Genomic DNA, 23,050 nt, shown 5'->3' on the forward strand with positions numbered 1-23,050 from the left:
CTCCTAATCTCTGCCTCTTGAGTAGCTGTGATTACAGGCTTGAGCCACCAGCACCCAGCATATTATTCTTATTATTTTAAAGCAAGGTCAGTTGGTGGCCTTAAATCTATTTCAACAAACTGAGCCTGGACAGTTACAGATCATTTGGGCAAACAGCATGTTCTTTTCTGAAAAGAAAATGGAAAAGAAAAAAAAAATCTGGGCTCTGTTCTGGCTGCCAAGTGTAAAATGCTCCCGCAGCGGCTTCTTCATCCCTTTGATTTGAAGTAAAAGGCTGTCGGTGGAGGACGGACCTCATGGGTGGAGGTTGTTTCCGAGTAGGAACCACAAAGTGACCTGGGCGGTGGGGGCCACCTACTCTTAGTGGCATCCATGCATGAGTGATCGTGGCCAAGGTGTGCACGCGTGCTGTAGGGTTCCATATAAAAGTATGGGATGCACCGACTCATTTAGCCAGCAAGCATCTATTGAGTGCCTACTGTGTGCTCAGCACTGTTCTAGATAGGGCCCTACTGAGAAGGTCCCAGCCTCCCTGGAGCTGACCATCACGTGGGGGCAGAAAGACCAGGAACCAACTGCAATAACGTGCCACTCAGCAATGAGGGTTTCTGAGGAGGACCAAGAAGGGCGAGAGGTTTTTAAATATAGGTTGAATTTTCATTTGAGTATGACAAGGCTGACAGCTCGGGAGATGACTGCCAAGGAGCAGTTTGTCCCTTACAGTCCCCAGGAGCGTGGCAGCATCACCACGGGAGAGGGACACACAGGGGTAGTGAGGAGGTGGGGGGTGGGGGACTTCATTGTGGCTTCGTGGGAAGGACCAGGTAAGCAGGCTTAGACTGGCTGGTCTGAACAATCCCAGCAGGCTCCAGGGTACAGGGACTGTCCCTAGTTGCTGGGCACCTGGTCCTGGAATGACCATAGCAGGTGGGCAGTGGCTGGACTGTGCAGCAGATACAGGAGGTGGTTGGAGGTGGGCCTTGGATGGGTGGATTAGCATGTGACAGGCACGCTGCTGTCATTTACCATCAGGTGCCATTTATTGTCTCCAGAACTGGCAGCTGACCTCTGAGTCAGCAAGGCCCCAGATGTCAAGGCATGGAACACAGAAAGTAAATGACAGTTGATACACAGGGACATGCTGGGAATGTGGTCTTTTGTACACAGCTGGGGAAAGAGTCAAAGACTTTTTTTTTGTGGTACTGTGGTTTGAACTCAGGGTCTACACCTTGAGCCACTCCACCAGCCCTTTTTTGTGAATTTTTTTTTTTTTGAGATAGGGTCTCTCGAACTATTTGCCTGGGCTGGCTCAAATCACGATCCTCCTGATCTCTGCCTCCTGAGTAGCTGGGATTATAGGCATGAGCCACAGTGCCCGGCACCAGACAAGGCCTCTTTAAGTGACATCAAAGTGTATCTGATTCAGGAGGGGAAGCAGGTGATGGGGGAGGAGTCTTCCAGGCTGAGAGAGTGGCAAGTGCAAAGGCCCTGAGGTGGAACCAGACTTGACCTGTTCAGTAAACAAAGAGGCTAGTATTGCTGGAAAGGAGAGGCAAAGGTGGGAAGGAGACCAGGCCAGGGAAGTTCTTATATGATATGGAGGCAGGAGAGGGCCAGATGAGTGCTCAGATTCCTGCTTGCCTGGACTAGGTGGGGGAAGAGGGCAAGAGATGGGAGGGCTTGTTCATTTTGTGTGTGTGTAGTGTGTGTGTGTGTGAGGGGCTTTTTTCTGGAAGAAAACAGAGGGGAGGCCATTTTAGCAAATGGTAACTAAGTAAAATAATGCAGTCAACCATACATTCCCCACCCATGAAGATACTTTGTTTTTTCTCCACAAATGATCAGAGTCACTGCCCTGTTCTGCTTGTCTGCCTTTGTCCACAGCTGCTAAAACAGGACCTAGATCAGGTAGAGACCCCAGAAAGGCCCCTCTGCATTCCCTCCGTGGAAGGCATCCCAGCAGGGCTTTCCTGCAGTGGACCTCTGGGTTTTCTCCCCGACTGGCCTTTGCACTGGTTGTCCCAGTGGGCTGGCTGAACTGATCCCCCACCACCAGGTCTTCATTTAAATGTCCTTTCTGACTATACCATCTTAGTGGCTGCTCTCCATCTCCTCCTGGCCCCAGTCACTCTTGGCCAGGTCACCTTTGTGCTCACCAATGTCAGAAATTCTTTTCTGCAATTCACACACTCACTCTCTCTCCATCAGTGTGGGCCCCACAAACACAGCAGGAAGTATGGCTGGTGCACCTGTCCCCTCCAGTGGGATGGTCTCCTGTCCCACAGCCACAGTACTGACTGCTAACAGCTTCCAGCTGTGCTTCTCCGGGGACTGGAGAACCGAGTAACCCTGTCTCACCAGGATGTTCCAGAGAGACCCAACGGGACCAGAACTAGCAGGAAGCAGGTTGGGCAGGGTCACACAAGTACAGACAGGCCCTGTTTCCGCTTAGAATTTTGATATTTTATTCATTGTGGATTTTAGGCATTGTTTGAACTTTTACAAATAATGTATAAAATTTCAAATGTGTTGGCTGCAGAGCTTCTGGGCCTCGCTTGTGTCAGCCCAGCCCTGGCCCTGCTCAGAGCCTGGGCCTGGGAATCTGCACTGCTGTGTCATCTACCCAGCGTGGAGAAGCCTGAGCTCGCCTGACATGGGATGACTATGTGACCACGAAAGTGACATGGATCTGGAACGTGCTGCTCCTTAAAGCATGGATCTGCACACAGACCACGAAGCTGCCTGTCTATACCAGGTCAGACTGGATCAGCCCACGCTCCACAGGGACAGCTCTCACTTGGGGTGACTCAGCTGGGCCTCCTGGGGAGGTTTCCACACGGACAACAGGCCCCTTGCTGAGAGGCAGAGTCTCAACCTAAAGGTCAACCTGGTTCTGGAGGCAGCTTATTAGATGTCCAAGGCGCCATTTCCTGATTAGGGCCAGGGCTCTAGACCCCTGAGCTCTCTGCTGTGGCAGCTGGGGTCTAGAGCCCCTTACTCCCCCAAGTGAGGTCCTGGGGGGGGACAATTCATGTATTGGCCTTGGTCACCAGAATGGATCACAACCTGCAAGACAAGGCCAGCGAACCTGGCCACGGTGACCCCAGCCTCTTCACGTATCCCAGCCACGTCTGGCTTCGGTTTGGTTTTGGGACCCAAGCCTTCCCTCCCAGCAAGGCCCCCTCCTTCACCCCCAGTGGCATTTGCTCTCTCGATGATCCCTGAGTCTTAAAGACCTCATTTTCTACCCTAGCATTTGCAATCGCCTATCTCTGTCATTCTGTAACTCTGAGTTGTTACCAGGCAGTGGCAGTGCCCATTGCTGTGACACCTGCTGAGCTGGGAGAGGCCAACTAATTGGTTGGAAACTTACTTTGCAGGCATGAGTCACAGGAAGCAGGTGTCAGGAGAGCCTTTAACCAGGCCCTGCTCATTAAGGTGTTTCCACTCTGCTGCACCGTGGGTATGCCCTGCAGAGCTAGCTGTGCCTCCCCCCAGCCATAACAGAGAGAGAGACAGAGACAGAAAACACACAGAAGACAGAGAGCAAGAGAGACAGAGTAACACAGAGATACACACAGAGAGACAGAAGACAGAAAGAGAAGACAGACACAGAGAGAGAGAGAGAGACAGAGAGAGAAACAGAGACAGAAAACATGTAGAAGCCAGAGCAAGAGAGACAGAGTAACACAGAGATACAGAGAGACAGAAGACAGAAGGAGAATACAGTGAAACACGTAGAGAGAGAGAGAGAGACAGAGAGAGACAGAGGCAGAGACAGAGACAGAGAAACAGAGAGTGGGAGAGACAGAAAGAAACAGAGTAAGACAGACAGAGACACAGACAGGGACAGACAGGGACAGACAGAGACAGAGAGAGGTGCACAAGGGAACCAGACTCCAACATTGAAAAACAAATGCTGAGTCAGCATTCGGCCACTGTGACAAAGCACCTGAGAAAATAAACTTAGGAGGAAAGGTTTATTTTGGCTCATGGTTTCAGAGGTTTCAGCCATGGTTGCTTGGCTCCATTGTTGGCAAGAAGCACACGGTGGTGTAGAGCTGCTCACCTCATGGCAGCTGGGAACACAGACAGAGAGAGAGAGAAAGTGGGGGGGGGACCAGGGACAAGGGAGCCCTTTCAAGGGCACACCCCCAATGACCAACTTCTCCCAGCAGGCCCACCTCCTAAGTTTCCACCACCTCCCAATAGCCCATTAAATTATGACTCCACCAGTGGATTAATCCATCCACGGGTCACGATCCTATCACCAAGCCTTCTACTCATGAGCTTTTGGGTGATCTGTTAGACACAAACCATAATGATCACCTTTCTGTCTTTGGCCCTCTTTTTCATTTTACACCTCCACCCTCTCACTTTTTCATTGTTTGTTGATCACCCACTAGGAGCTGTCCCTGGGTGAGGCACCAGAGTCAGCAGTGAGCCTTGTTGTTGCCTTGCCAGTCTCCACTGCTCTGCTTATGTGGGACAGACACCAGAACTAAGTAGCAGAGAACCGATGGAGGGAATTCCAACTGATGAGGGACAGTGAAAGGGGTGAGGAGAGAGTGGAGATGCTGGTGTGGCTTCTTTGGAGAGGTGGTCAGGGAAGACCTCTCTGGAATGGTGAAGGGAAGGAGCCAGCCATGCAGTGTTCTGCAGGAAGGGCATTCCCAGTAGAGTGATGCAGTGTGAAGACCCCAAGATGGGAATGGGCTGGGTATGTCTGAAAAGCAGAAAAGGGAGGCTGGAGGGGCAAGGTGGGATGAACAAAACAGAGGAGGGAGAGGAGAATGGGTCTGGCACCAGGGTGATGGCTTTCATTGTCAATGTAAGGGCCAGTCACCAGGATTTGGGCAGTGGGGTGATCAGACTTGTTCTAAAGAGTGCTTTCTGCTGCTGTGACAAGGTGTGTGTGTGTGGGGGGGACGGTGGGTGATGAAGACACAAGCAAGGTGACTGTATCTGTGAGGCTGGGGACGCTTGTGAGCGAGACATGGCTGTAAAGCCCCTCCCGAGCTGAGGTGGAATCCTCTGAACTGGCCTGGGGTCTCTGTGCACCACCTACCTATCTGAGGTCAGGAAGCGGCTCTGGCCAGATGGGTGCTCTGCAGGTCTTTGAGGCACAGGGAGACCGTAGAGGGCTCTGATATAGTTTCCCAACTGCCCAGGGAGCCATGGCCACTTGCCAGAAGCACAGCCCCACTGCGGGTTTAGACTGATTCAGGTAAGTGGTGGAAAGTGCTTTTATTCCCCCTAATGTTAAAATAAATGTGGAGCAGAATAAAAAGTCACTTTTTTTTTCCTTTCTAGAGCTTCATGTTTTTGCCCAGGACCCCGCCTCAGTGGTCCTTCTATTTATGGCCTCCCGTGTAGCAAGGCACACAGTCATGCACCACCACACCTGGCTTCTATGTGGAGATAGGGTCTTGCTAACTGTTTCCCCAGGCTGGCCTCAAGCTTCAGTTCTCCCCATTTTTGCTCATGAGTAGCTGGGATTACAGTTATGAGTTACTTCACCCAGCTAAAAACTCACACATTTTTTAAAAAGATAAGATGAAGCGATTTCACCTGTCAGAGATGACAGGTTCCTTGGTGTCCCCTGCTGCCCCTTCACTGCTCATAGTGCCTGAGGGGGAAGTTTGAGAAATGGGCCTTAAGGTGTAAAAGAGGAAAACCAGGATGGGAAAGGAGGAAAAAGGACGGAAGAGAAGAGAGACAGGCCCAGGAGTCAGGCAGGAGCAAGAGAGGGGTTGTAGCATTTACTGACAATTCCCTAAAGGTCTGTCCTCCTTTTTCTTCCAGCCCCACCAGGGCCCAGCAGCGGAGTCACCCCAGCAAACAGGCCCCTTCGCTTCTAGGGTCCCCTGGCTGGCTTTGCTGGGAGACATGTCTCCCTCTTTTAAGACTCCATGGAAGGCATTTTCTTTTTCTTCCAGGACACCAGCCACAGAAGGTGGATGTGTGCTGCTGCTCTCTGTGGTTTCCTCGTGATTCAGTTTTGCTGGGTGAGTTATTTATATGGGGACAGAACTGGCCAGGACCTGACTGAGGTGGACAGATGTGGGGCTGGGGGCCTGGGGAAATAGCCACAGCAGCTGGCCCTGGCCCTTTCACTTCTGGGACAAGAGAGGGCAGGGACGCTCAGCGGAGATGTGACAGGTGTCCTTCCTAAAGTGTGACTGGAGTCAGTTGCAGGCCAGGACCTACTCAGAAGCCCTGTATCCCTCTGGAAGCTTCTGTGGTGGGTGGCGGTGGCGTCAGGCCGCAGATGGTGGGCAGGGCGGGGGGGCGTCCTCCGAGCTCAGTTGTTGTCCCTGGTGTCGGAGGAGGCACTTCCGAATAAGATGTCACTGTCCTGGGACATGCTGCTGAGCTGTGACTTGGTCTTGATGAGGAACTGGGCTCTGCGGAACACCAACCTCTCCTGCTCCTGCTTGAGCTCCAGGTAGGAGCGGGAGAAGGTGTGGAAGATGGAGGTGACCGGGAACGCCATGAGGAGGATGCCACTGAGGATGCTGCTGAGGGCCACCACCTGGCCAGGGGTGCTCCTGGGTACCATGTCTCCGTAGCCCACGGTCGTCATGGTGATGACGGCCCACCAGTAGCAGGCAGGGATGCTGGTGAACTCGGGGCTGTCGGCCATCTCGTTCTCGATGACGTAGAGGAGGGGGGCGAAGAGCGCGATGGCCACGCACAGGAAGAGCAGCAGCAGGCCGAACTCGCGCGTGCAGCGGCGCGCCGTGAGCCCGAGCGTCTGCAGCCCCAGCGAGTGGCGCGCCAGGCGCATCACGTAGAGGATGCGCAGCGCCCGCAGCACGCGCAGCACCAGCCCCACCTTGTCCAGGTAGCTGCTGCCCGCGCCCGGCTTGCGGCGGCCCGAGGCGGCGCCGTCCACCAGCAGCGTGACGTAGTAGGGCAGGATGGCCACCAGGTCGATGAGCGTCAGCGGGCTGCGCAGGAAGGCGAACTTGCTGGGCGCCTGGATGAGGCGCAGGAGGAACTCCAGGGAGAACCAGCCCACGCACACCGACTCCACGATGAAGACGTTGTGGCACATCTGGGAACACTGGCCCTGAGGGAGAGGGACACTGTCAGGGGCCCGCCGGGGAAGGGGACCTAGGCCTGGCGACCTGGGTCCCGCCCACCTGCCTCCTCATCTCTCTCCAGCCCAGACCTCGGCCTTGGCTTGTAGATCCTCACCAGCTGCTGCACTGCAGTGTGTTGCTGCCTGGGTGTCTGAGCCCCATCATGCCCTGGACGGCTTCTGGTTTCTTCTGCCCACCTCCTCAATACTGGCAGGCCTGTCCTTTCAGCTGCTCTGGACAAGGGACCTCACTTCCCTCTCTTATGGCTGGTGCCACCTCTTCAGGAAATCTCACTGGCTGTTCATGCAAAACAACACAGAATCGTCCCAGCTCTGTCCACGGGTGCCGCTCTGCTCCAGCCACCATCCCCTCTCACCTGAACAGTGGCTGCCCCTTCCTTCTGGCCTCTCTCGTCCCTACAGTGCACTTTGTACCCATCGGCAGAGGGACCCCCAAGGTTATCTGTCAATCAGGTCCTTCCTTCCTCTGCTCAGCAGAGCAGAATCCTCCCTGAGTGGTCACATCCTTCTGTCCATCACCTCTGACTTCCCTTCCCCCTCCCCTCTTCACTCTCCTGCTTCACCCCACAGGATTCCTGTCTTCCTTCCAACACCCTGGCTCACCCCCCTTCCCACCCAGCCTGTGACTCTCCATCTTTTCTGCCAGATCTCTCCTCCCCTAACCTTCCCCTGGCTCCCACCTTCCCTTTGCCCCACTCTCAGCTTTTCAGGGAGAGCTGTGATCCCCTGTTTAGGAACCTCCCCTTTTCACGCACCCCAGTTCCCTTATCCTGATATATTTGTCAACAATGTTCGACATCTTTGCATATGCTTATATGCTTTATAAATTAATAGCATGTCTGTTGCAGTCCCACCCCAGCAGGGTAGAGCGGTCTTGCCTGCTGTGCACTGCCCAGACCCAGTGCCTAGAAAGACCCCGTGGTGCCAGGCATTCATACATGATGGTTACAGGAATGAAGGGAAGAGGCTTGCTTGGTGGAAACTCAAAGTCCTCTGGGGCTGGACAGACAAAGGAGGCAGAGGAAGTGGGCGTGGGGGTCACTGGAGAGCCCCTGTTCTCTGTCCTTTGGGAATTCAAGCTAAGGCTGCCCAGGGGACACAGCTTCCAGAGAAGCTGGAAACCTGCTGTCTTCCAGGAAGTCCCCTGGCGAGACCTGCTCCCTCGTGAAAAAACGTGCTGGGCTTGAGGCGGTGAAGAAAACGCTATGGTCCTGAATCACAGAGGCCCTGGCTCCCCTGGCCTGCAGTGTAATTGGGCGGGAGGCAGTCCTCAGTGCTTTGAACCTCATCCTCTTAAGGGGTCTTGGGCAAAGAGGAAAGGAACAAATGTCCCATCTTGTGGACTCTTGGGCACAGCTGGCTTCTCTGAGTCCTGCTCTAGTTAATCACCCTCTAAGAATATGCCAGAGGCTGGCGATGTGAGATAACCTGGTGGGGTTTTGAGGTCTCAGACTCTGGTGTGGGAAGCTCCTTCTTCCAGGAAGTCTTGCTGGGTTGATCCCTCTGAGTAGCCCCAGATGCCAACAGCCTCTCACACAGAGTCCCTTTATTATGTGCCTGGGGCTCAGCGGAAGAGCACTTGCCTAGCATGTGTGAGGCCCTGAGTTTTGTTCCCAGGACCCCAGGGTGGTGGGGGGAGCAGTATAAGAAGTTGACTAAAAGTGGTTGCACTAATATTTTCCTGATAAAATTCAGATTAAAGAGGTTGGAGCTGAGAAGAACCTGTGCTAAGTCCAAATGGGTCTTGCTCTTTCTCCCCCCCCAGCAGGTGGGCCTTATCATCAAGGAATGTGCCAGGTTCTACTCCAATCCCTCACCTGGTCCTCAGAGCATGTCCATCATCCCCGGATAGGTGAGGAAACTGAGGCGCAGACAGGTCTAGAGTCTTGCTCAGAGCTCCACAGCTGTGAACCCACAGAGTGGATTCCAAGCGAGGCCATCTGGCCCCAGCCTTGCTCCCTCCCTCACCACTCCCTATGCTTATCAAAAGTTACTTTTTTGGTTCGGTGCTATTTTCTTCATACCCTTTTAAAAAAGTGCCAGGAACCCTCTGTGGGTTGTAAATGTAACAACTATTGCTGCTTCCTCCGGCATACCTGTATGAGGAAAAATCCTCCTGTATTGAGTGTATTTTTTGGTTTTTCTTTTCTTTTGAGACAAGATCTTGCTATGTGGCCCATACTGCCCTGGAACTCACCATCCTCCTAACTCCACCTCCTCGATCCCGGGATTACAGGTGTGCACCACGTGGCGAGCACTTCTATGTTAAGTGAGAGAGTGCATGCAAAAGGCACTTAGCACATGCAGATATACAGTCAATACTCATTAAATGCTGGCATGATACTTATGTTCAGCTTGCAATCTCACACCTAGTTCTCAAATGTCTACACAGTTGGTACTTTGTCTGAGACCTGGTTTTTCTGGAAATTTGCTCCCCAAACCCCAAGTGTAGGGCAGGGATCACAGCCCAAAGGCTCCAGAGTCCCACACAAGAGTTGCACTGGGGACACTCAGTCCCCACTGCTGCCAGTGGGAGAGCAGGCGAGGCCTTTAAGGGCAGCCAGGAGTGTGCATTTTCATATGGGAAACACCTTACGTCTAAATGTTGTCAATCAAGCCAACTTTGGGGGAGGTGCCGTGTGGGCCAGCCACATACTGTGGGGTCACCCTGGGTCCCCAGGCTGCCTGAGTGTGGGATGCACGCTTCCAGGGTTAAGAACACAGTGTAGACTCAATCGACCTGGCACTTCGCCTACCTCAGTGTCCTCATCCTGCAAGTGGGTGTGAGGGGACACACAGGTCGCTGGAGGATTCCGAGGAGGGAAGATGGGGTGGAGCTGCAGCCTGGGCTCCCAGGACTGCTGGGTACGCGACAGCCTTAGAATGGAGCCCCCAGAGTGAAGGCACCGCTCATTCAACACAGACACGCAGGCCAGGATGTGGCTCGAGTGTACAAGTACCACCTAGGAAGCCTGAGGCCCTGAGTTCAAACCCCAGTCCCACCAAAACCCAAGAAACCAATCAAAACAAACATCCACCTTTGCAGGTACACAAGCATGTGAATACCTATCGATAAAACTTAATTTTCAACACTCCGCAGATGTGTCTGGGATATCATGATGCAAGGAAATTAGGGGTGTTGAGGACTCGCTCGGGTGGGAGAGATTTTTTTTTTGGTACTGGGGTTTGAACTCGGGGCCTATACCAGCTCTTTTTTGTGATGGGTTTTCCTGAGATAGGGTCTTATAAACTATTTGCCTGGGATGGCTTCCAACCTTGATCCTCCTGATCTCTGTTGAGTTGCTAGGATTACAGTCGTGAGCCACCAGTGCCCGGCTGGGAGAGATGAATTTTGATGACATATGAGATGCGCTCAGCTCAGGGCCAGGCATGCCATGAATCGTATCGTCTGGATATTCACTCACTCACTCACTCACTCACGTGTTCATGGCTGTTGTTTGTTTTTGGCAGTACTGGGGGCTGACAAAAAAAAAAGTACAGGGCTCTGTGCTTGCTAGGAAGGTGTCCTATTGCTAGAGCCACTCTTCCAGCTTGCACACATTCAGTACTAGAGGCTGAGTGCCTCCTCTGTAATGGATTCAGTTCTGACTCTGTGACACTCACACATTGAGGGGGTAGTGGGTCGGTGTGCAAACATACTTGCAGAAACACTGATACAGTGAGATATCACAGGGCACTGCTATTTGGCCAGCGTGCAGTCAGGGAAGACTTCCTGGAAGGGGTGACACAGGCTCTGAAGGATGTGGAGAGTGGTCCCACACACTGCTCACTGTCCAATCCCAGAGACCCTCTCCTCACTTTAGGGAGTCTCCTACCTGTTCCTCCTCTTCTCTCAGGCTGGGCAAGGTGCTGACAGACAGGTTGACAGCGGTGACGGTGACAAAGAGCACGGACAGGCAGGCGAACACCTTGCCGGGCAGCCCGGAGTGTGGCCTCTCCACCATGTCACGCAGTCGCCGCATGCAGCGGCCCAGGCGACCCTCCCCGGCCATGGAGCCCTGGCTGTCGTGGTCGTCGCTGTCCAGCGGCTCGTCCTCCTCCTCCCGCTCCACCATCTCGGCGAACTCCTCGATCTTCTGCAGGTAGCGGCGCTTGCAGCAGCCGTCCAGGTGGTCCTCGGCGATGCCCCAGTACAGCAGCTCCTCCTGGAAGGACAGCGCGCACATCTCCCGCAGCAGCCGCAGCTTGCCGGCCCGCAGGAAGGTCAGGATGGTGCCGAAGGCCCCGGGGTTGCGGTCGAAGAAGAACTCGTTGCAGGTCACGTCGTAGTCATCACACACGCTCAGGATGTCGTCGAAATTCGTGCAGGTCTTGAGCTGGCCCAGCCGGGTCAGCGGGAACTCGTCCAGCGTGGTCCAGGGCAGCGAGTACTTGATGCCCCCCACGTTGATGATGATCTGCCGGCGGCGGTCCCCTGCGGGCGGTGGGCTGCCCTGCCGGGGGTCGTCCTGGGGCCGCAGGCGCTGGGCCCGGCGGTAGAACACGCCCTTGATGGCCTGGCGCTGCGGGAAGAAGGCCGGGTGGAAGGAGGCGTCCGAGGCGCAGCTCAGGGCGCTGTAGTCGTAGTCGGAGTTGTCTCCCGGTAACAGGGTCATTTTGGGCCTTCACATTCCTCTCGGGTCTGCAGAGCGATGGACAGAGCCCCGGTGACCCCAAGTCCTGGCTGAGCATCCCCCTCACTGACCTGCTCAACCAAGCCGCTGTAAGTCAGAGAGCAAACTCTCCGCGTCACTCGGCCTGCAGACACCACCCCCCAGCCCCTCCCAGGCTGGCCCCTCCCATGGAGATTGCCCCGCCCACAGCTATTCGCCCCTTTCACCTTGTTCTGACCCTTCGCTGTGCTCCCCACAGCCGGACATCACTGGTGCGCTGATTTAGAGGTTGGCTCCTGGTAAAATGTCACCTCTGTGAGGACAGGGACAGGCTCTGTCTTGCTCCCTGACCTGCCTCCAGACCCAGCACAGTGCCCTACTCAGGGGAGTGTCCAGGAACCGACAGATGAACAGTAGCTCTCCCAGGACTTCCTAACCCCACCCCCACAGCCCCTTCCACACCTGGTCCTCCTCCTGAGCACCATAGCACTTCAGAGGCAAAACCACAGAAGTCCCCTCGTTCTAGAACCGGCAGGGCTAAGACGCAGAGAAAGGAGAGCAGAGGTGTTGGCAGGTGTCAGGCCAGGTGAAGAGCTGCATTACTGTCCAGAAGCTGGGGATGTGGGGCCTGTTTAATGGATGGACTTGACTCTGAAGTCTAGAAATGCCAAGCCACTGCTGTAGACTGAAGGTCTGTGCCCTCCCCCATCCACAGGCTGGAGCCTGAACCTCCAGAGTGGTGAGATCAGGAGCTGGGGGCTCTGGGAGGTGACTGAGGCTGATAAGGGCAAGAGCCAAGACCCAGGAAGGATTAGCATCTGCGTGGGAGGAAGAGACACCTGAGTTCAGTTCCTCTAGTGAGGACATGGAGAGGAGTCAGAAGCCTGCCACCTGGAAGAGGAAGAGGGACCTTCCCAGAACCCCACTGGGCTGGCACCCCACTGCCAGACTTCCAGTCCCTGGAGCTGGTTTAGGCCCACTTTGTTATGAAGACATTCACTTTGTAAAAATAGTGACAGTATCTCTTAACTTTGCAGTTCGCCATGCCTGTCTCGCTTGAGCCATGTTAAGTACCGAGGGCCACTGTGTGCAGGCAGCAGTGCACAGAATCCGTGTGGTCCCCAACCCTAAGAGCTGACATCTGGTGGGCAGGCAGGCAACACCCCTGCTGTTATTTACTTAACTCTACTTGAAATGAACCGAACTTAAAAAAATGTATTTGGCTTGGAAAGACAGTTTGGAATACACCAGGGGACACGTAGCAATGCCTGGAGGCATTTTTGATGGCTCTGACTGCCAATGCGACTGGCATTGAGTAGGCAGAAAGACAGGAATGTAGGTAAACCACCTATGAGGCATACAACAGCCCCCAAACAGAATTGTCTGGCCCCAAATGTCATGATGTTGAGGTGGGGAAGCCCCGGTACAGGGGTTTAAACTTGGATTTTGGAGCGTGGCAGCCTGGACAAGTTACTCAAACCTGATGCGTTCAATTTCCTCATCTGTAAATAGGTATAACCCTGTGACTCACTTTGTAGGACCGTTGAGAGGACAGAGTGAGTGGTGTACATATGAGCACTTAGTAGGGCCTGGCACACAGTAGGTATTCTTCAATGGCTGTTTCTTACTGCTATCAGTATCGGTCTTTTGTGTATTTATTTGGGTTTTTTTTTGTTGTTGTTATTGATGAAAGGTCTTGGTATGTAGCAAAAGCTGGCCTTGAACTCACAATCCTCCCACTTCAGCCTCTGAGTGCTGGGATTATAGGTGTGTAACACCAAGTCTGGTTTGAATTCTTTTTTGAGGTACTAGGGTTTGAACTCAGGGCTTTGCGCTTGCTAGGCAAGTGCTCTACTGTCCCCAAGCCCTCATATTGGTCTTAAAGACACCCCTTTAAGTGTTTGGTTAAGTGGGAAACAGACCACTTGGGCAGTAAACAAAGAAAGAAGTGCTCAGGTATCAAAACTGAGCTAGGTCTGCTCACGCGTCAGCAAACCTCTCCTTGGGGATCACAGGGCTGGGCTGGACAGCCATGCTGGCTCCTCCTGGAAGCCTTCTGAGGCTCTTCCAGCTAAATCTACCGCTGCCTTTTCCACTGACACATCTGTCTCCTGGCACTCACCAGCCAGCTTTCCTGCCATCACACTGTGTGCTGGCCTGGCTCCTCCAACAGACCGCTTACTCCTGGGAAGTAGTCTCACTCATCTCTGAATCCCTGCGCCCAGCAGTGAGGGCTCAAAGGCATGCTTGCTGACTGGCTAGCAGTACAAGGGCTCTTCTGGGAAAATGTCAGGTTGCATGGACTCCTTCCTTCTCAGCCCTCAAAGCCAAGGGTTTGCACTGCTAGAGGAGATTGCTTACTCATCACCAGCTCACGGGCTGAGTTTGGTTCATGAATATTTTGCTTGGCTTCGAGAAATTTCTGAAAAATTGAGAAATTTCATGTAAAAATCCACATTCTTGGCTTCTCTTGAAAAACTGGAATATCTGACAACACTTGGCCCAAATTCCAACTGAGAAATGGCTGTCCGCTGTAGGCAGGGCACGCACGCTCCAATCCACCGCAGTCCCAGGCTTCCCAGCAGCCCTCCACTTTACTCATAGAGGCTTCCTTCCTGGCCTCAAGGCATTTGAGTTTGAGACTCCTGGATGATGGAACAGAGCTTTCCAGAATTAAGCCAAGAACAGAAAAGTGGTTAAGAGTCTACATCTTGCTTTTAAAATCATCATCCCTCCCCACCTCCAACAGGAGGAAGCGGTACTGGCAGGGTTCAATTACAAATGGCAATCTCTTTCCAATACTGGAGTGTCAACTGGCACTAGCAGTATGTTCAGTAAAAACTCTGTCACACACACACACACACACACCCCTGCAAGGCTGAGAAACTGATTACACAGGAGTCCAGGCAGGGGTGGGTCCCCACCCAAAAGGGGTCGCTTCCTAGCAGGAATCACTTTCCAAAGGCCGAGGGTCATCCTACACATCTTTGGGGAGAGCTAGTTTCACAGATGGGGTCTTGGAGAATTGAGGCACCCCAAGTCTGAAATAACTGGATTTTAGTGTTGCGAGTTTTCCTCTTCACCTAAACGCAAAGCTCATCCCCTCAGGCAAAGCCTGCCAGGCTCGCTTGCAGGCGTGGGAATAAGCCTTTGTGGCACTTCACCGAGTGCCACCACTTTTCAGCTCTGCTGCTTTATCCCTGCCTCTAAAGACAAGAGAAAAATGACATCTGTTTGGCACGAACGACTAACTAATGAAGGAAGCAAAGGAGCATCTCCTCCTCCAGCCTGGGGCTCTTGCTGTGAACTCACCTGTAGTCAATCACCTTTTCCTCTGGGAACCTCCTTCCCACCCTCCCACTTGCCCTCAGCAGGAGGCTCCCCCATCAGCGATGATTCTAGGGAAAGTTCTCTGGAGGCAGTTTGGACTGGGGGCTGCTCTGCACCGAGGGTGATGAGAATTGCAAGACTATCCCTTCCAGGCCAGGGGCTCCTGGGAGGGCGAGAGGCTGGAGTTTGCAAAAGGAGGGATGGGCACATTTCTTCCAGACTGTGGGTCAGCTGACAGCTAATCTGATGGGTGTGGCAGGATGGCTTGGCATTTCTAGACTTCAGAGTCAAGTCCATCCATCAAACGGTTCCAACAGCCCCAACTTCTGGACAGTAATGCAGCTCTTCACCTGGCCTGACACCTCCCAACACCTCTGCTCTCCTTTCTCTGCGTCTTAGCCCTGCCGGTTCTAGAACGAGGGGACTTCTGTGGTTTTGCCTCTGAGGTGCTATGGTGCTCAGGAGGAGGACCAGGTGTGGAAGGGGCTGTGGGGGTGGGGTTAGGAAGTCCTGGGAGAGCTACTGTTCATCTGTCGGTTCCTGGACACTCCCCTGAGTAGGGCACTGTGCTGGGTCTGGAGGCAGGTCAGGGAGCAAGACAGAGCCTGTCCCTGTCCTCACAGAGGTGACATTTTACCAGGAGCCAACCTCTAAATCAGCGCACCAGTGATGTCCGGCTGTGGGGAGCACAGCGATGGTTCAGAACAAGGTGACTGGAGGAGAACTGCTGAGGGGCAGAGCAACGTTAGCTGGAGGTGCAGGGAGGGCTGTCAGAGGGTCACAGGGCGGAGAATCGTGGATGGAAAGGGGCCAGCCTGTGAATGGCTGGGGGGTGGTGTCTGCAGGTAGAGTGACAGCAAGAGTTTGCTCCTTGACTTGAGAGCAGCTTGGTCCGTCACAGACCAAAGAGCAGGAGGAGCAGCTGGGCAGAGTGAGGGTGGAAGGTGGGAGGCAAGGCCCTTGGGGGTCAGGGGAAGTAGACCCAGTCAGCCACAGGCAGGAGCTGGAATTTATGGGTGGGAGCCCACGAGTGGTGGCGTGTCAGGGGTAGACTGAGGCTGTGGCCAGGAAAAAACTGGAGATACAGTCGCTCTGGGAATAGCTGACCACAGCATGGATGGGTGAAGAGGATGGGAGGCTGCATGGATTCAGGTGCATCGTGGAGGAAGAGGCGGCTGGATTCACTGAGGGATGGGGCAAGTGGCCCAGAGGGAAGACGGGTGATTCATACAATGCCATTTACTGAGGTGACAGGGAGGTGGCGCTGTGATAAGCATGAGCGAGGGAGCATTTCCCGCTGTGGGGCATGGGATGGTAGACAGAGGGGGATGTGCATCAAGTGGAGGGCAGGGATGGGGCATCTTGCATGGCTGGTGTCAGACTATTGCAGCTGGTGTGTGTGTGTGTGTGTGTGTGTGTTGGCAACTTTGTGGGCAGAGGCCAGGCTGGCAGAGCTATGGTGAAGCCCCAGTGGATGCGCTGATCTGTGCCCAGCACCTATTGAAGCTGCACTTGCGTCAGGCCTGACGGGTCACTACAGGCACCACCACCAATGTGATGTAGTGATGCAGGCAGGATAAAGTACCCCCAGATGTGCACACCCTAACTGCAATGCTTGGATCTGTCCACATTACACCATCTGGTGGGGAAGGACTGAAGTGACACTTCAGGTGGACTTGAGGTTGCTACTCAGCTCACAGATCAGCAGACCATCTCAGATTACCTGCCTGGAATCAGTGTAACAACAGGGTCTTTATATGTGGAAGAGGCAGGTAGGAGAGGGAGTCAGAAGGACACAGCATGGAAGACTGGGTGGCTTTTGCTGACTCTGCAGATGGAGAAAAGACCAGGAGCTAAGGAATGGGGACAGTCTCCAGAAAGCTGGGAACAGCAAAGCAAGGCCAGAACGGGGGATGGCCTGTCCAAACCCCCAATTTCAGTTCAGTCAGACATACTTTGTACCTCCAGACTGTAAGATCATCATGAATCCAGGGAATGGCTGAGATAAGACTCCCTCTTCTCCCTGGGGGGACAACTTGCTTACTAGCCCACCCTGGGGAGGCAGGAGAGCTCACTGACCATGAAATCAAGAGTCCTAGATTCAAGGCCAGTTCTCTGACTCTAGGCAAGTGATGTTCTATCTCTGAGCCTCAGTTTCCTTACCTGGATACGAGTAGCTACTACCCCTTTGAGCAAGGGTGAAGACAAAAACAGATGGCCCAGTGCCTGACCACAGTGAGCCCTCAACGGACAGCTGCTATTGGCATGAGCTCTGACCAGAGTCTGTCACCCACCCTCACCCACCAGCCAAAGCCGTCTCCTCCTCCGACCTGACCTGCTGGGATTTGAAGCAGCATCACCTGACCCCCAGAGCCTAGTCTGGTGTGTTCTCCGGGAAGGCCGAGCAGAACCCAGCAAATGAAGCACACTGATGTCCTGTGAGCCTGGAATGCCTCTCCTGGCTCTGTTCTGCAGACCTAGGACCACAGGGGTTGTGGGAGACGTTGCAATTAAAAGCTTTAAATCAGGTTTGCTTCTGGGGAACCCGGTCTAAGAGAGGAACAGGTACAAGAATGTTGTCCTGTGTTGCTGTGCCACTAGAAGGGCCTTGGTGTCCACCCCCAGGGACTGGCTGGGTGAGTCGTGGTAGATGGTGATGGCGGAAGGCTGCAGATTGCTCGGAAGTCGAAGCAATGAATGAGATGTAGGCTTAACAACACATTTAGGTCTTTAAAACATGGAGCCAAGTGGAAGAAGAAACAGAAGTGTATAGCACTATGCTATTTATGTAAATGAACACGCACACATTACAGATTTTACAAGGACTCACACATTTAAGAATCCGTATCACATGGACAGCTCCTGCAAGAGCAGGGAAAGGCAGAGCCTGGGGCTTAGAACAAGGAGAAAATGCATGACAAGTCAGCCTGACCAGGGCCCAGGAGAGGAGAGCTAGGAGGCAGACAGGTGGCTACACCTGGTTAACTAGGTTAAAACAGAAAAAATGAAGTGCACAAAACCCACAGAGCCCCAGCTTCCAAAATGCCCTGGGTGCTCAGCAGAGGCAGGTCCTGGGGTCCTCCTTAGAACTCCCATCAGGATACCTGAAGGGAGGCCCAGGGATCAGCCCTGGTAGGCTCCACCAGTGATTCCATCAAACTAATGTTCCAGAGGGGAGAGGAGGGTGCTGCGAAGCCTGGAGACCCCCAGGGCTGTGAGTGCAAAAGCTGCCCTGGGCTTTGGCAGGGAGCCCTTTGTCCCCTGGGCGGGGGGTGGATCTGCAGGGCTCTGGGGTCCTGTTTCATCCTTCCTCCTTACGGTTTGCCAGAAACATCGTCTACATTGGGGTGACCTTGAGCACATCTCCTTTGTGACTCCGGAGACCACAGCACTCTTCAGGCCATTTCTTGTCCATCTTTATGGAAGAAAGCCAGTGCTCACAGCTGTGACAGAGGCGTGGACACAGTGCTGGAGAGAAACGATCATTTAAAGCATAACTGAGTCGTAGCCCTACCATGGGCTCAGTGCATGACTGAATGGAGGAGCAGCATGGGACAGGGATCTGAATCAGGCTTTTCTGGTCAAGGCTGCTGCTCCTGTGGTGAGCCCAGTGGTACAGGTAGCCACCCACACAGCCACTGGCCTCTCTGAGTCTTTTCCTCCCCTATAAATGAGAGTCAGAGTGCCACCTTGCAGCTACCTTGAGGGCTGGTGAATGCAGGTTCGCTGCAGGCAGTAGCAGTGTCACCTGATCTCCTGTTCCATGGCCACATCCATCAAGGACATCAGAGGACTCCACGAATCGTCATCTGTTGATCCCAACTGCTAAGAAACCTCTTGCGTCTCTTTCAACAAACCACTGGCCTCTCTGCCCCTCTTCCAAGGGAGATGTGGGGCACCCACTGAAACAGCGAGCCTCACAGCTCCCTCCCTGTCCTCACTCAGTGCCAGCCACTGTGCCAGGAGCTGGGTTGCGTGAGCCTGGGTCTTCTCCTAAAAGGCAGGCACTGTCATTACTACTCCCACTGTACAGATGAGGAAACTGAGTCTCCGAGAAGTGAACACTCATGGTTGGTGGTAAATGATGAAGCCAAATCCAACCAGATTCTGGGACTCCAAGCCATGCCTCTTTGGCCCAGCATTCCACTACTTCCTTGGATCACTGGGTCCTCGTGGGGCACAGGATGGGTGGTATTTTCACCTGCATGAAGCCAGGGACTGGGTGTCTCGTTGCTACTATCTATGACAAGCTTTGGGACAGAGGCCTTGGGGCTGGAGAGAGGCAGACCATTGCCTATGGCTGGGGACATCTTCATTCTTATCTTGAATTTGCACTAGAGCAGAAGAGGAAACCAACAGAACCTCTACTTTGTCAAACTTTGGGTTGCCACCGTGGCCTCTGGGAAGGAGATGTAAAGAAGAAAGCAGAGGTAGGAGTGGTGCGGGGCCATGAGCCAGGGAACGCAGGCCTGTAGAAGCTGGGAGAGGCAAGGAATGGGTTCTCTCTTGGACTTGGAAACTGTCTTGACCCGTGTGGGCTTCTGACCTCTCCAGACTATGAGATTGTGCATTTGTGATGTGTTAAGCCCCAAGGTGTCTAGCTAATATATGAAAGGAGGAAAATAACACAATCCCAAGGCAACTTTCTAGAAGAAAAGCATTTCTCGTGCCTTGGTTCCCACTTCTCCACTGTGCTGTTCCCAGCCAAAGCAGGACCCCTTCCATCTTTCTCCATGCTCTCTTCCCTGATCCTGTGTGGTCCTTGTTTCGCTGCTGGTTCATCTGTTAGGATTAGGGCTCCTGACTGGGCTGGCTCAGGCTGGTCATGCTGCATTCAGTTCCAATTAAATCATTAATCAAAACGGATCCAGTCATTAGCCTGCCCGGGGCCTGGCATGTGGCCTTCTGAGATGTGCCTGTGTGGAGAACTGTCTTAGCCACCTGCCATCCATCCTTGCCACAGCCCAGACCTCAGTCTTGATTCCTGGGAGCTGAGGGATTTTGTGCTGGTCTCCTACCATCCCTTCCTTGCTCCCAAATGAGAAAGAGTCAGTCTCCCCTTCAAAAAAGCCAGGCTGCTTCTGGAGTCATCCTGCTCTGCTGCCGGCAAAACAACACCCAGTGCATGTCTGTCTCCCACCCAGAGGTGCTTGGGGCCAGACACCTTTTCCATTTGCCCCTTTGTACCAGAAACTTGAGAACACAGGTGTTAGCAGTGGGAACCTGGGGACAGTAGATGGGGAGACAACTACTTTCAGGATTCCTCAGGAGGAAGAGCATAGTTGGGTATCTGCCATCTGCTTGAGGAGGTGCAGGTGTGGGACAAAAGTCACCAAGGGCAGGGGACAATCAGGCACAATTCAGATCCTATCTGTAGCAAATTCATGTGCTGATTTTGTTCATCAAGTACAATCTGCAAGTCATAAAATGCCCAACAGTGATGGAGTGCTTGCTGACAGGTTTCCTGCCTCTCTCTTCTTTAATTAATTCTATTTAGAGGGGCATTACCGGCCGCCATTTTCCAACCAAGAGCTCTGTTTCTGGGTTTAATGAATCAACCAAGAGTGGGTTCTCTGATCCCTGTATCTCCGGCAACTGTTGACGTGAACACTTTATCACATATTAGGGAAGGGATGTGAAGAAAGGACAGCCCTGGCAAGAACCCTGGGGGATGAAGTCCTTGGTCCCGGTTGAGTCACTGGTTGCTGTGTCCAGGACACATCTCTGCTCTTCTGCTCCCTGGGATGCTCCCTCACCTCTTTCCAGAGTCCAACTGCGTGTCAGGGGACTCCCAGGTCTGCCTCCAGAGTCTCTGGGGAGCCCAGAGCCTGGGTTCTCCAGCCTGGGAAGAAGACTCAGCTTGTCTTCATGCTCCCTCCCATTCCCCATGGGTTTGCAGTGTGTCCCTCCAGACATCTTTCCACTGGAATGGGCTGGCTTAGAGCCTGCTAGAGAAGAGCAGTTCCCAGGGGCCAGGGCTCGCTTGACTTTCAAGCTTGCCTCCCTCTCTCTCCATTCAGCAGGTGCCTCAGCAAAGCCAGAGACACATAGGTAAAGCTCTGGTTCTGCATAGCCTGAGAGACCCACCCAAGAAAGAGGGTGTGTCCTGGCCACGTGCCTGTCCCACAGCCCCAGCCTCCAGCAGAGCCAACCTGAACTTGCTGGCATCTGCCGGTGAGACTCCCTACCCGAGTGCCATCATGGGTGCGGCTTCAAACACACCTGGCCAGTAAACCTCTGCTCAGATGCTCAGATTCACAGAGGCAGGAGCTCCTGCCCTCTTCCAGTCAATCAGACCCCTCTTCTTCCTCCCCTGCCCTGGGCTTGGGGTGCCACCTAAGGGGTTGTCTATACAACTGTCTCCCTCCTGTCACTCACCTGGGGAACTTTGGTGCACAGCCCCCTAAGTGCTTAAGAATAGTCAGTGCTCAGAGAATGCCTGCAGACAGCTAAGCTTAGCTCATACAGCCCATTGGTGGGAGGCTGCACCCTTCAGTGACTTTAGGTCAGCCTCCTCCCCATTATCACCCTCTCTTAAGAAGCTTTTCAAAGACTTCTTATTCCTTTCTAAGAAGCCATCTCCCCTCCATGACTGCATCAGACGAGCCAACATTGTGCCTTTAGACATGGGCCACTGCAGGGCTGTGACCTCCCTTGGGCCTGAGTCTTAATCCCTACTTCTCCATAAACTGCAAGAAGGCTGCCCCCATCCTACCCTGTCTCCATCGCATCCTTCTTGTTCACTGTTCTCTCCCCAGCAGTATCTCAATGTTTGTTGAATGAATGAATGAACGAACGAATGTTGAACATTTGATATGGTGAGCTGTCCACTTTGTTCACTGCAAGGAATGAATGAATTTGTCTCTTTTCCTTCTCCACCCTGACTCCACACTATACAGGCTGAGTCCCTCCGGCACAGGGCTCTTGAGGCTGAGACCACCACCTTTCCTCCGGATACCTCAGCAGCCAGTGAACTGTCCCCGTGTCCCCAACGCCTAACATACAGCAGGTGCTCAATAAACGTTTTTGAGTTCATAGTTAATGAATGACTCAATAAGGCCCACTGGTGGGGGTGCTCCATCCCGTGCCTACGGATGCCGTGAATGAGCGAGTGGCAGACGCCCTCCACCTCACCTCTCCCTCCTCCGGGATCGGGCTGGGGCTGGCGAGGCGCGGGGAAACCCCCGGCCAGTCAGGACGCGCCCCCCGCCCTCGCCCGGGTCACCGAGGCGGAGACGCCCGCACTTCGCATCCCTGGGGCCCCTCGGGAGGAACCGGAGCAGGACCCGCATCGCCACCGGCCGCGCTCTTGGGTCCTCCGTGGCCCTGGCCTCCCCTCCCCCGCCCAGGCGGGTTCCGAGGCGTCCGCCGGGGAGCCCGGGCCCGCGGCCACGTGCAGCTCCCCGGGAGCCCGAGTTGGGCGCGGGGTCCAGCCCGCGGCTCCGCGGCGTCCGGCGAGGCTGCAAAGTTCCCACCTCAAGTTCCCGTCGCGGCGTCTCCGCCTCGGAGTTGGCCGGGTCGCGGCTCCGTCCCTCCGGGGGCAGAGGGTCCGGGGCCAGCACGCGCGACGGGGCTGGAAGCCGCGGGGGGCGCCCGATCTGCCTTCCCGAGCCGCGGCGAAACTTCGGCCCCGGGGCCAGTTCAGCTCCCGCACTCGGACCCAGGGCTGTCCCGCCTCCGCCTCCTGGTCCCCGCCGGGCTGCGAGTGCGCCGGGAGCGCAGCGCGCAAGCCGCCGAGGGAGGGAGCCTGGGCAGGAGGCGGGACGGAGGGAGGGGACTGCGCGCGGGGCGGGGACAGTGGGCGGGCGGCGGGAGCGGCGCTGCCGGGACGGAGGCTACTGCGACGCCCGCACCCAGGCCGGGGCCCGTAGCCCGGATCCCGGGCCCTGGGTCGCCCGCGGGGACGGCGCTCCGTGCGGCACATTCCCGAGCCCCAGCCCGGGACAGCGCGCGCACCCGTCCTCTCCCCCCCCACTCCGCCACCCCGCGCCGTCGCCGT

General features: G+C 54.5%; 1 protein-coding gene across 1 annotated transcript; it reads right to left on the reverse strand.

Moving 5' to 3' along the window:
• Positions 1–3,966: 3,966 nt before the first annotated feature.
• Kcng1 (potassium voltage-gated channel modifier subfamily G member 1) lies at positions 3,967–22,803 on the reverse strand. The gene is made up of 3 exons (XM_020175158.2): positions 22,527–22,803; positions 10,945–11,750; positions 3,967–7,075 (listed from the first exon to the last, which is right to left on the reverse strand). The coding sequence occupies exons 2-3, from the start codon at positions 11,722–11,724 to the stop codon at positions 6,305–6,307; spliced, it is 1,551 nt and encodes a 516-aa protein (XP_020030747.1). The 5' UTR covers positions 11,725–11,750; positions 22,527–22,803; the 3' UTR covers positions 3,967–6,304.
• Between the last annotated feature and the right edge of the window lie 247 nt (positions 22,804–23,050).

Source organism: Castor canadensis, chromosome 5 (assembly GCF_047511655.1).
Source record: "Castor canadensis chromosome 5, mCasCan1.hap1v2, whole genome shotgun sequence".
Taxonomy (NCBI): Eukaryota; Metazoa; Chordata; class Mammalia; order Rodentia; family Castoridae; genus Castor; species Castor canadensis.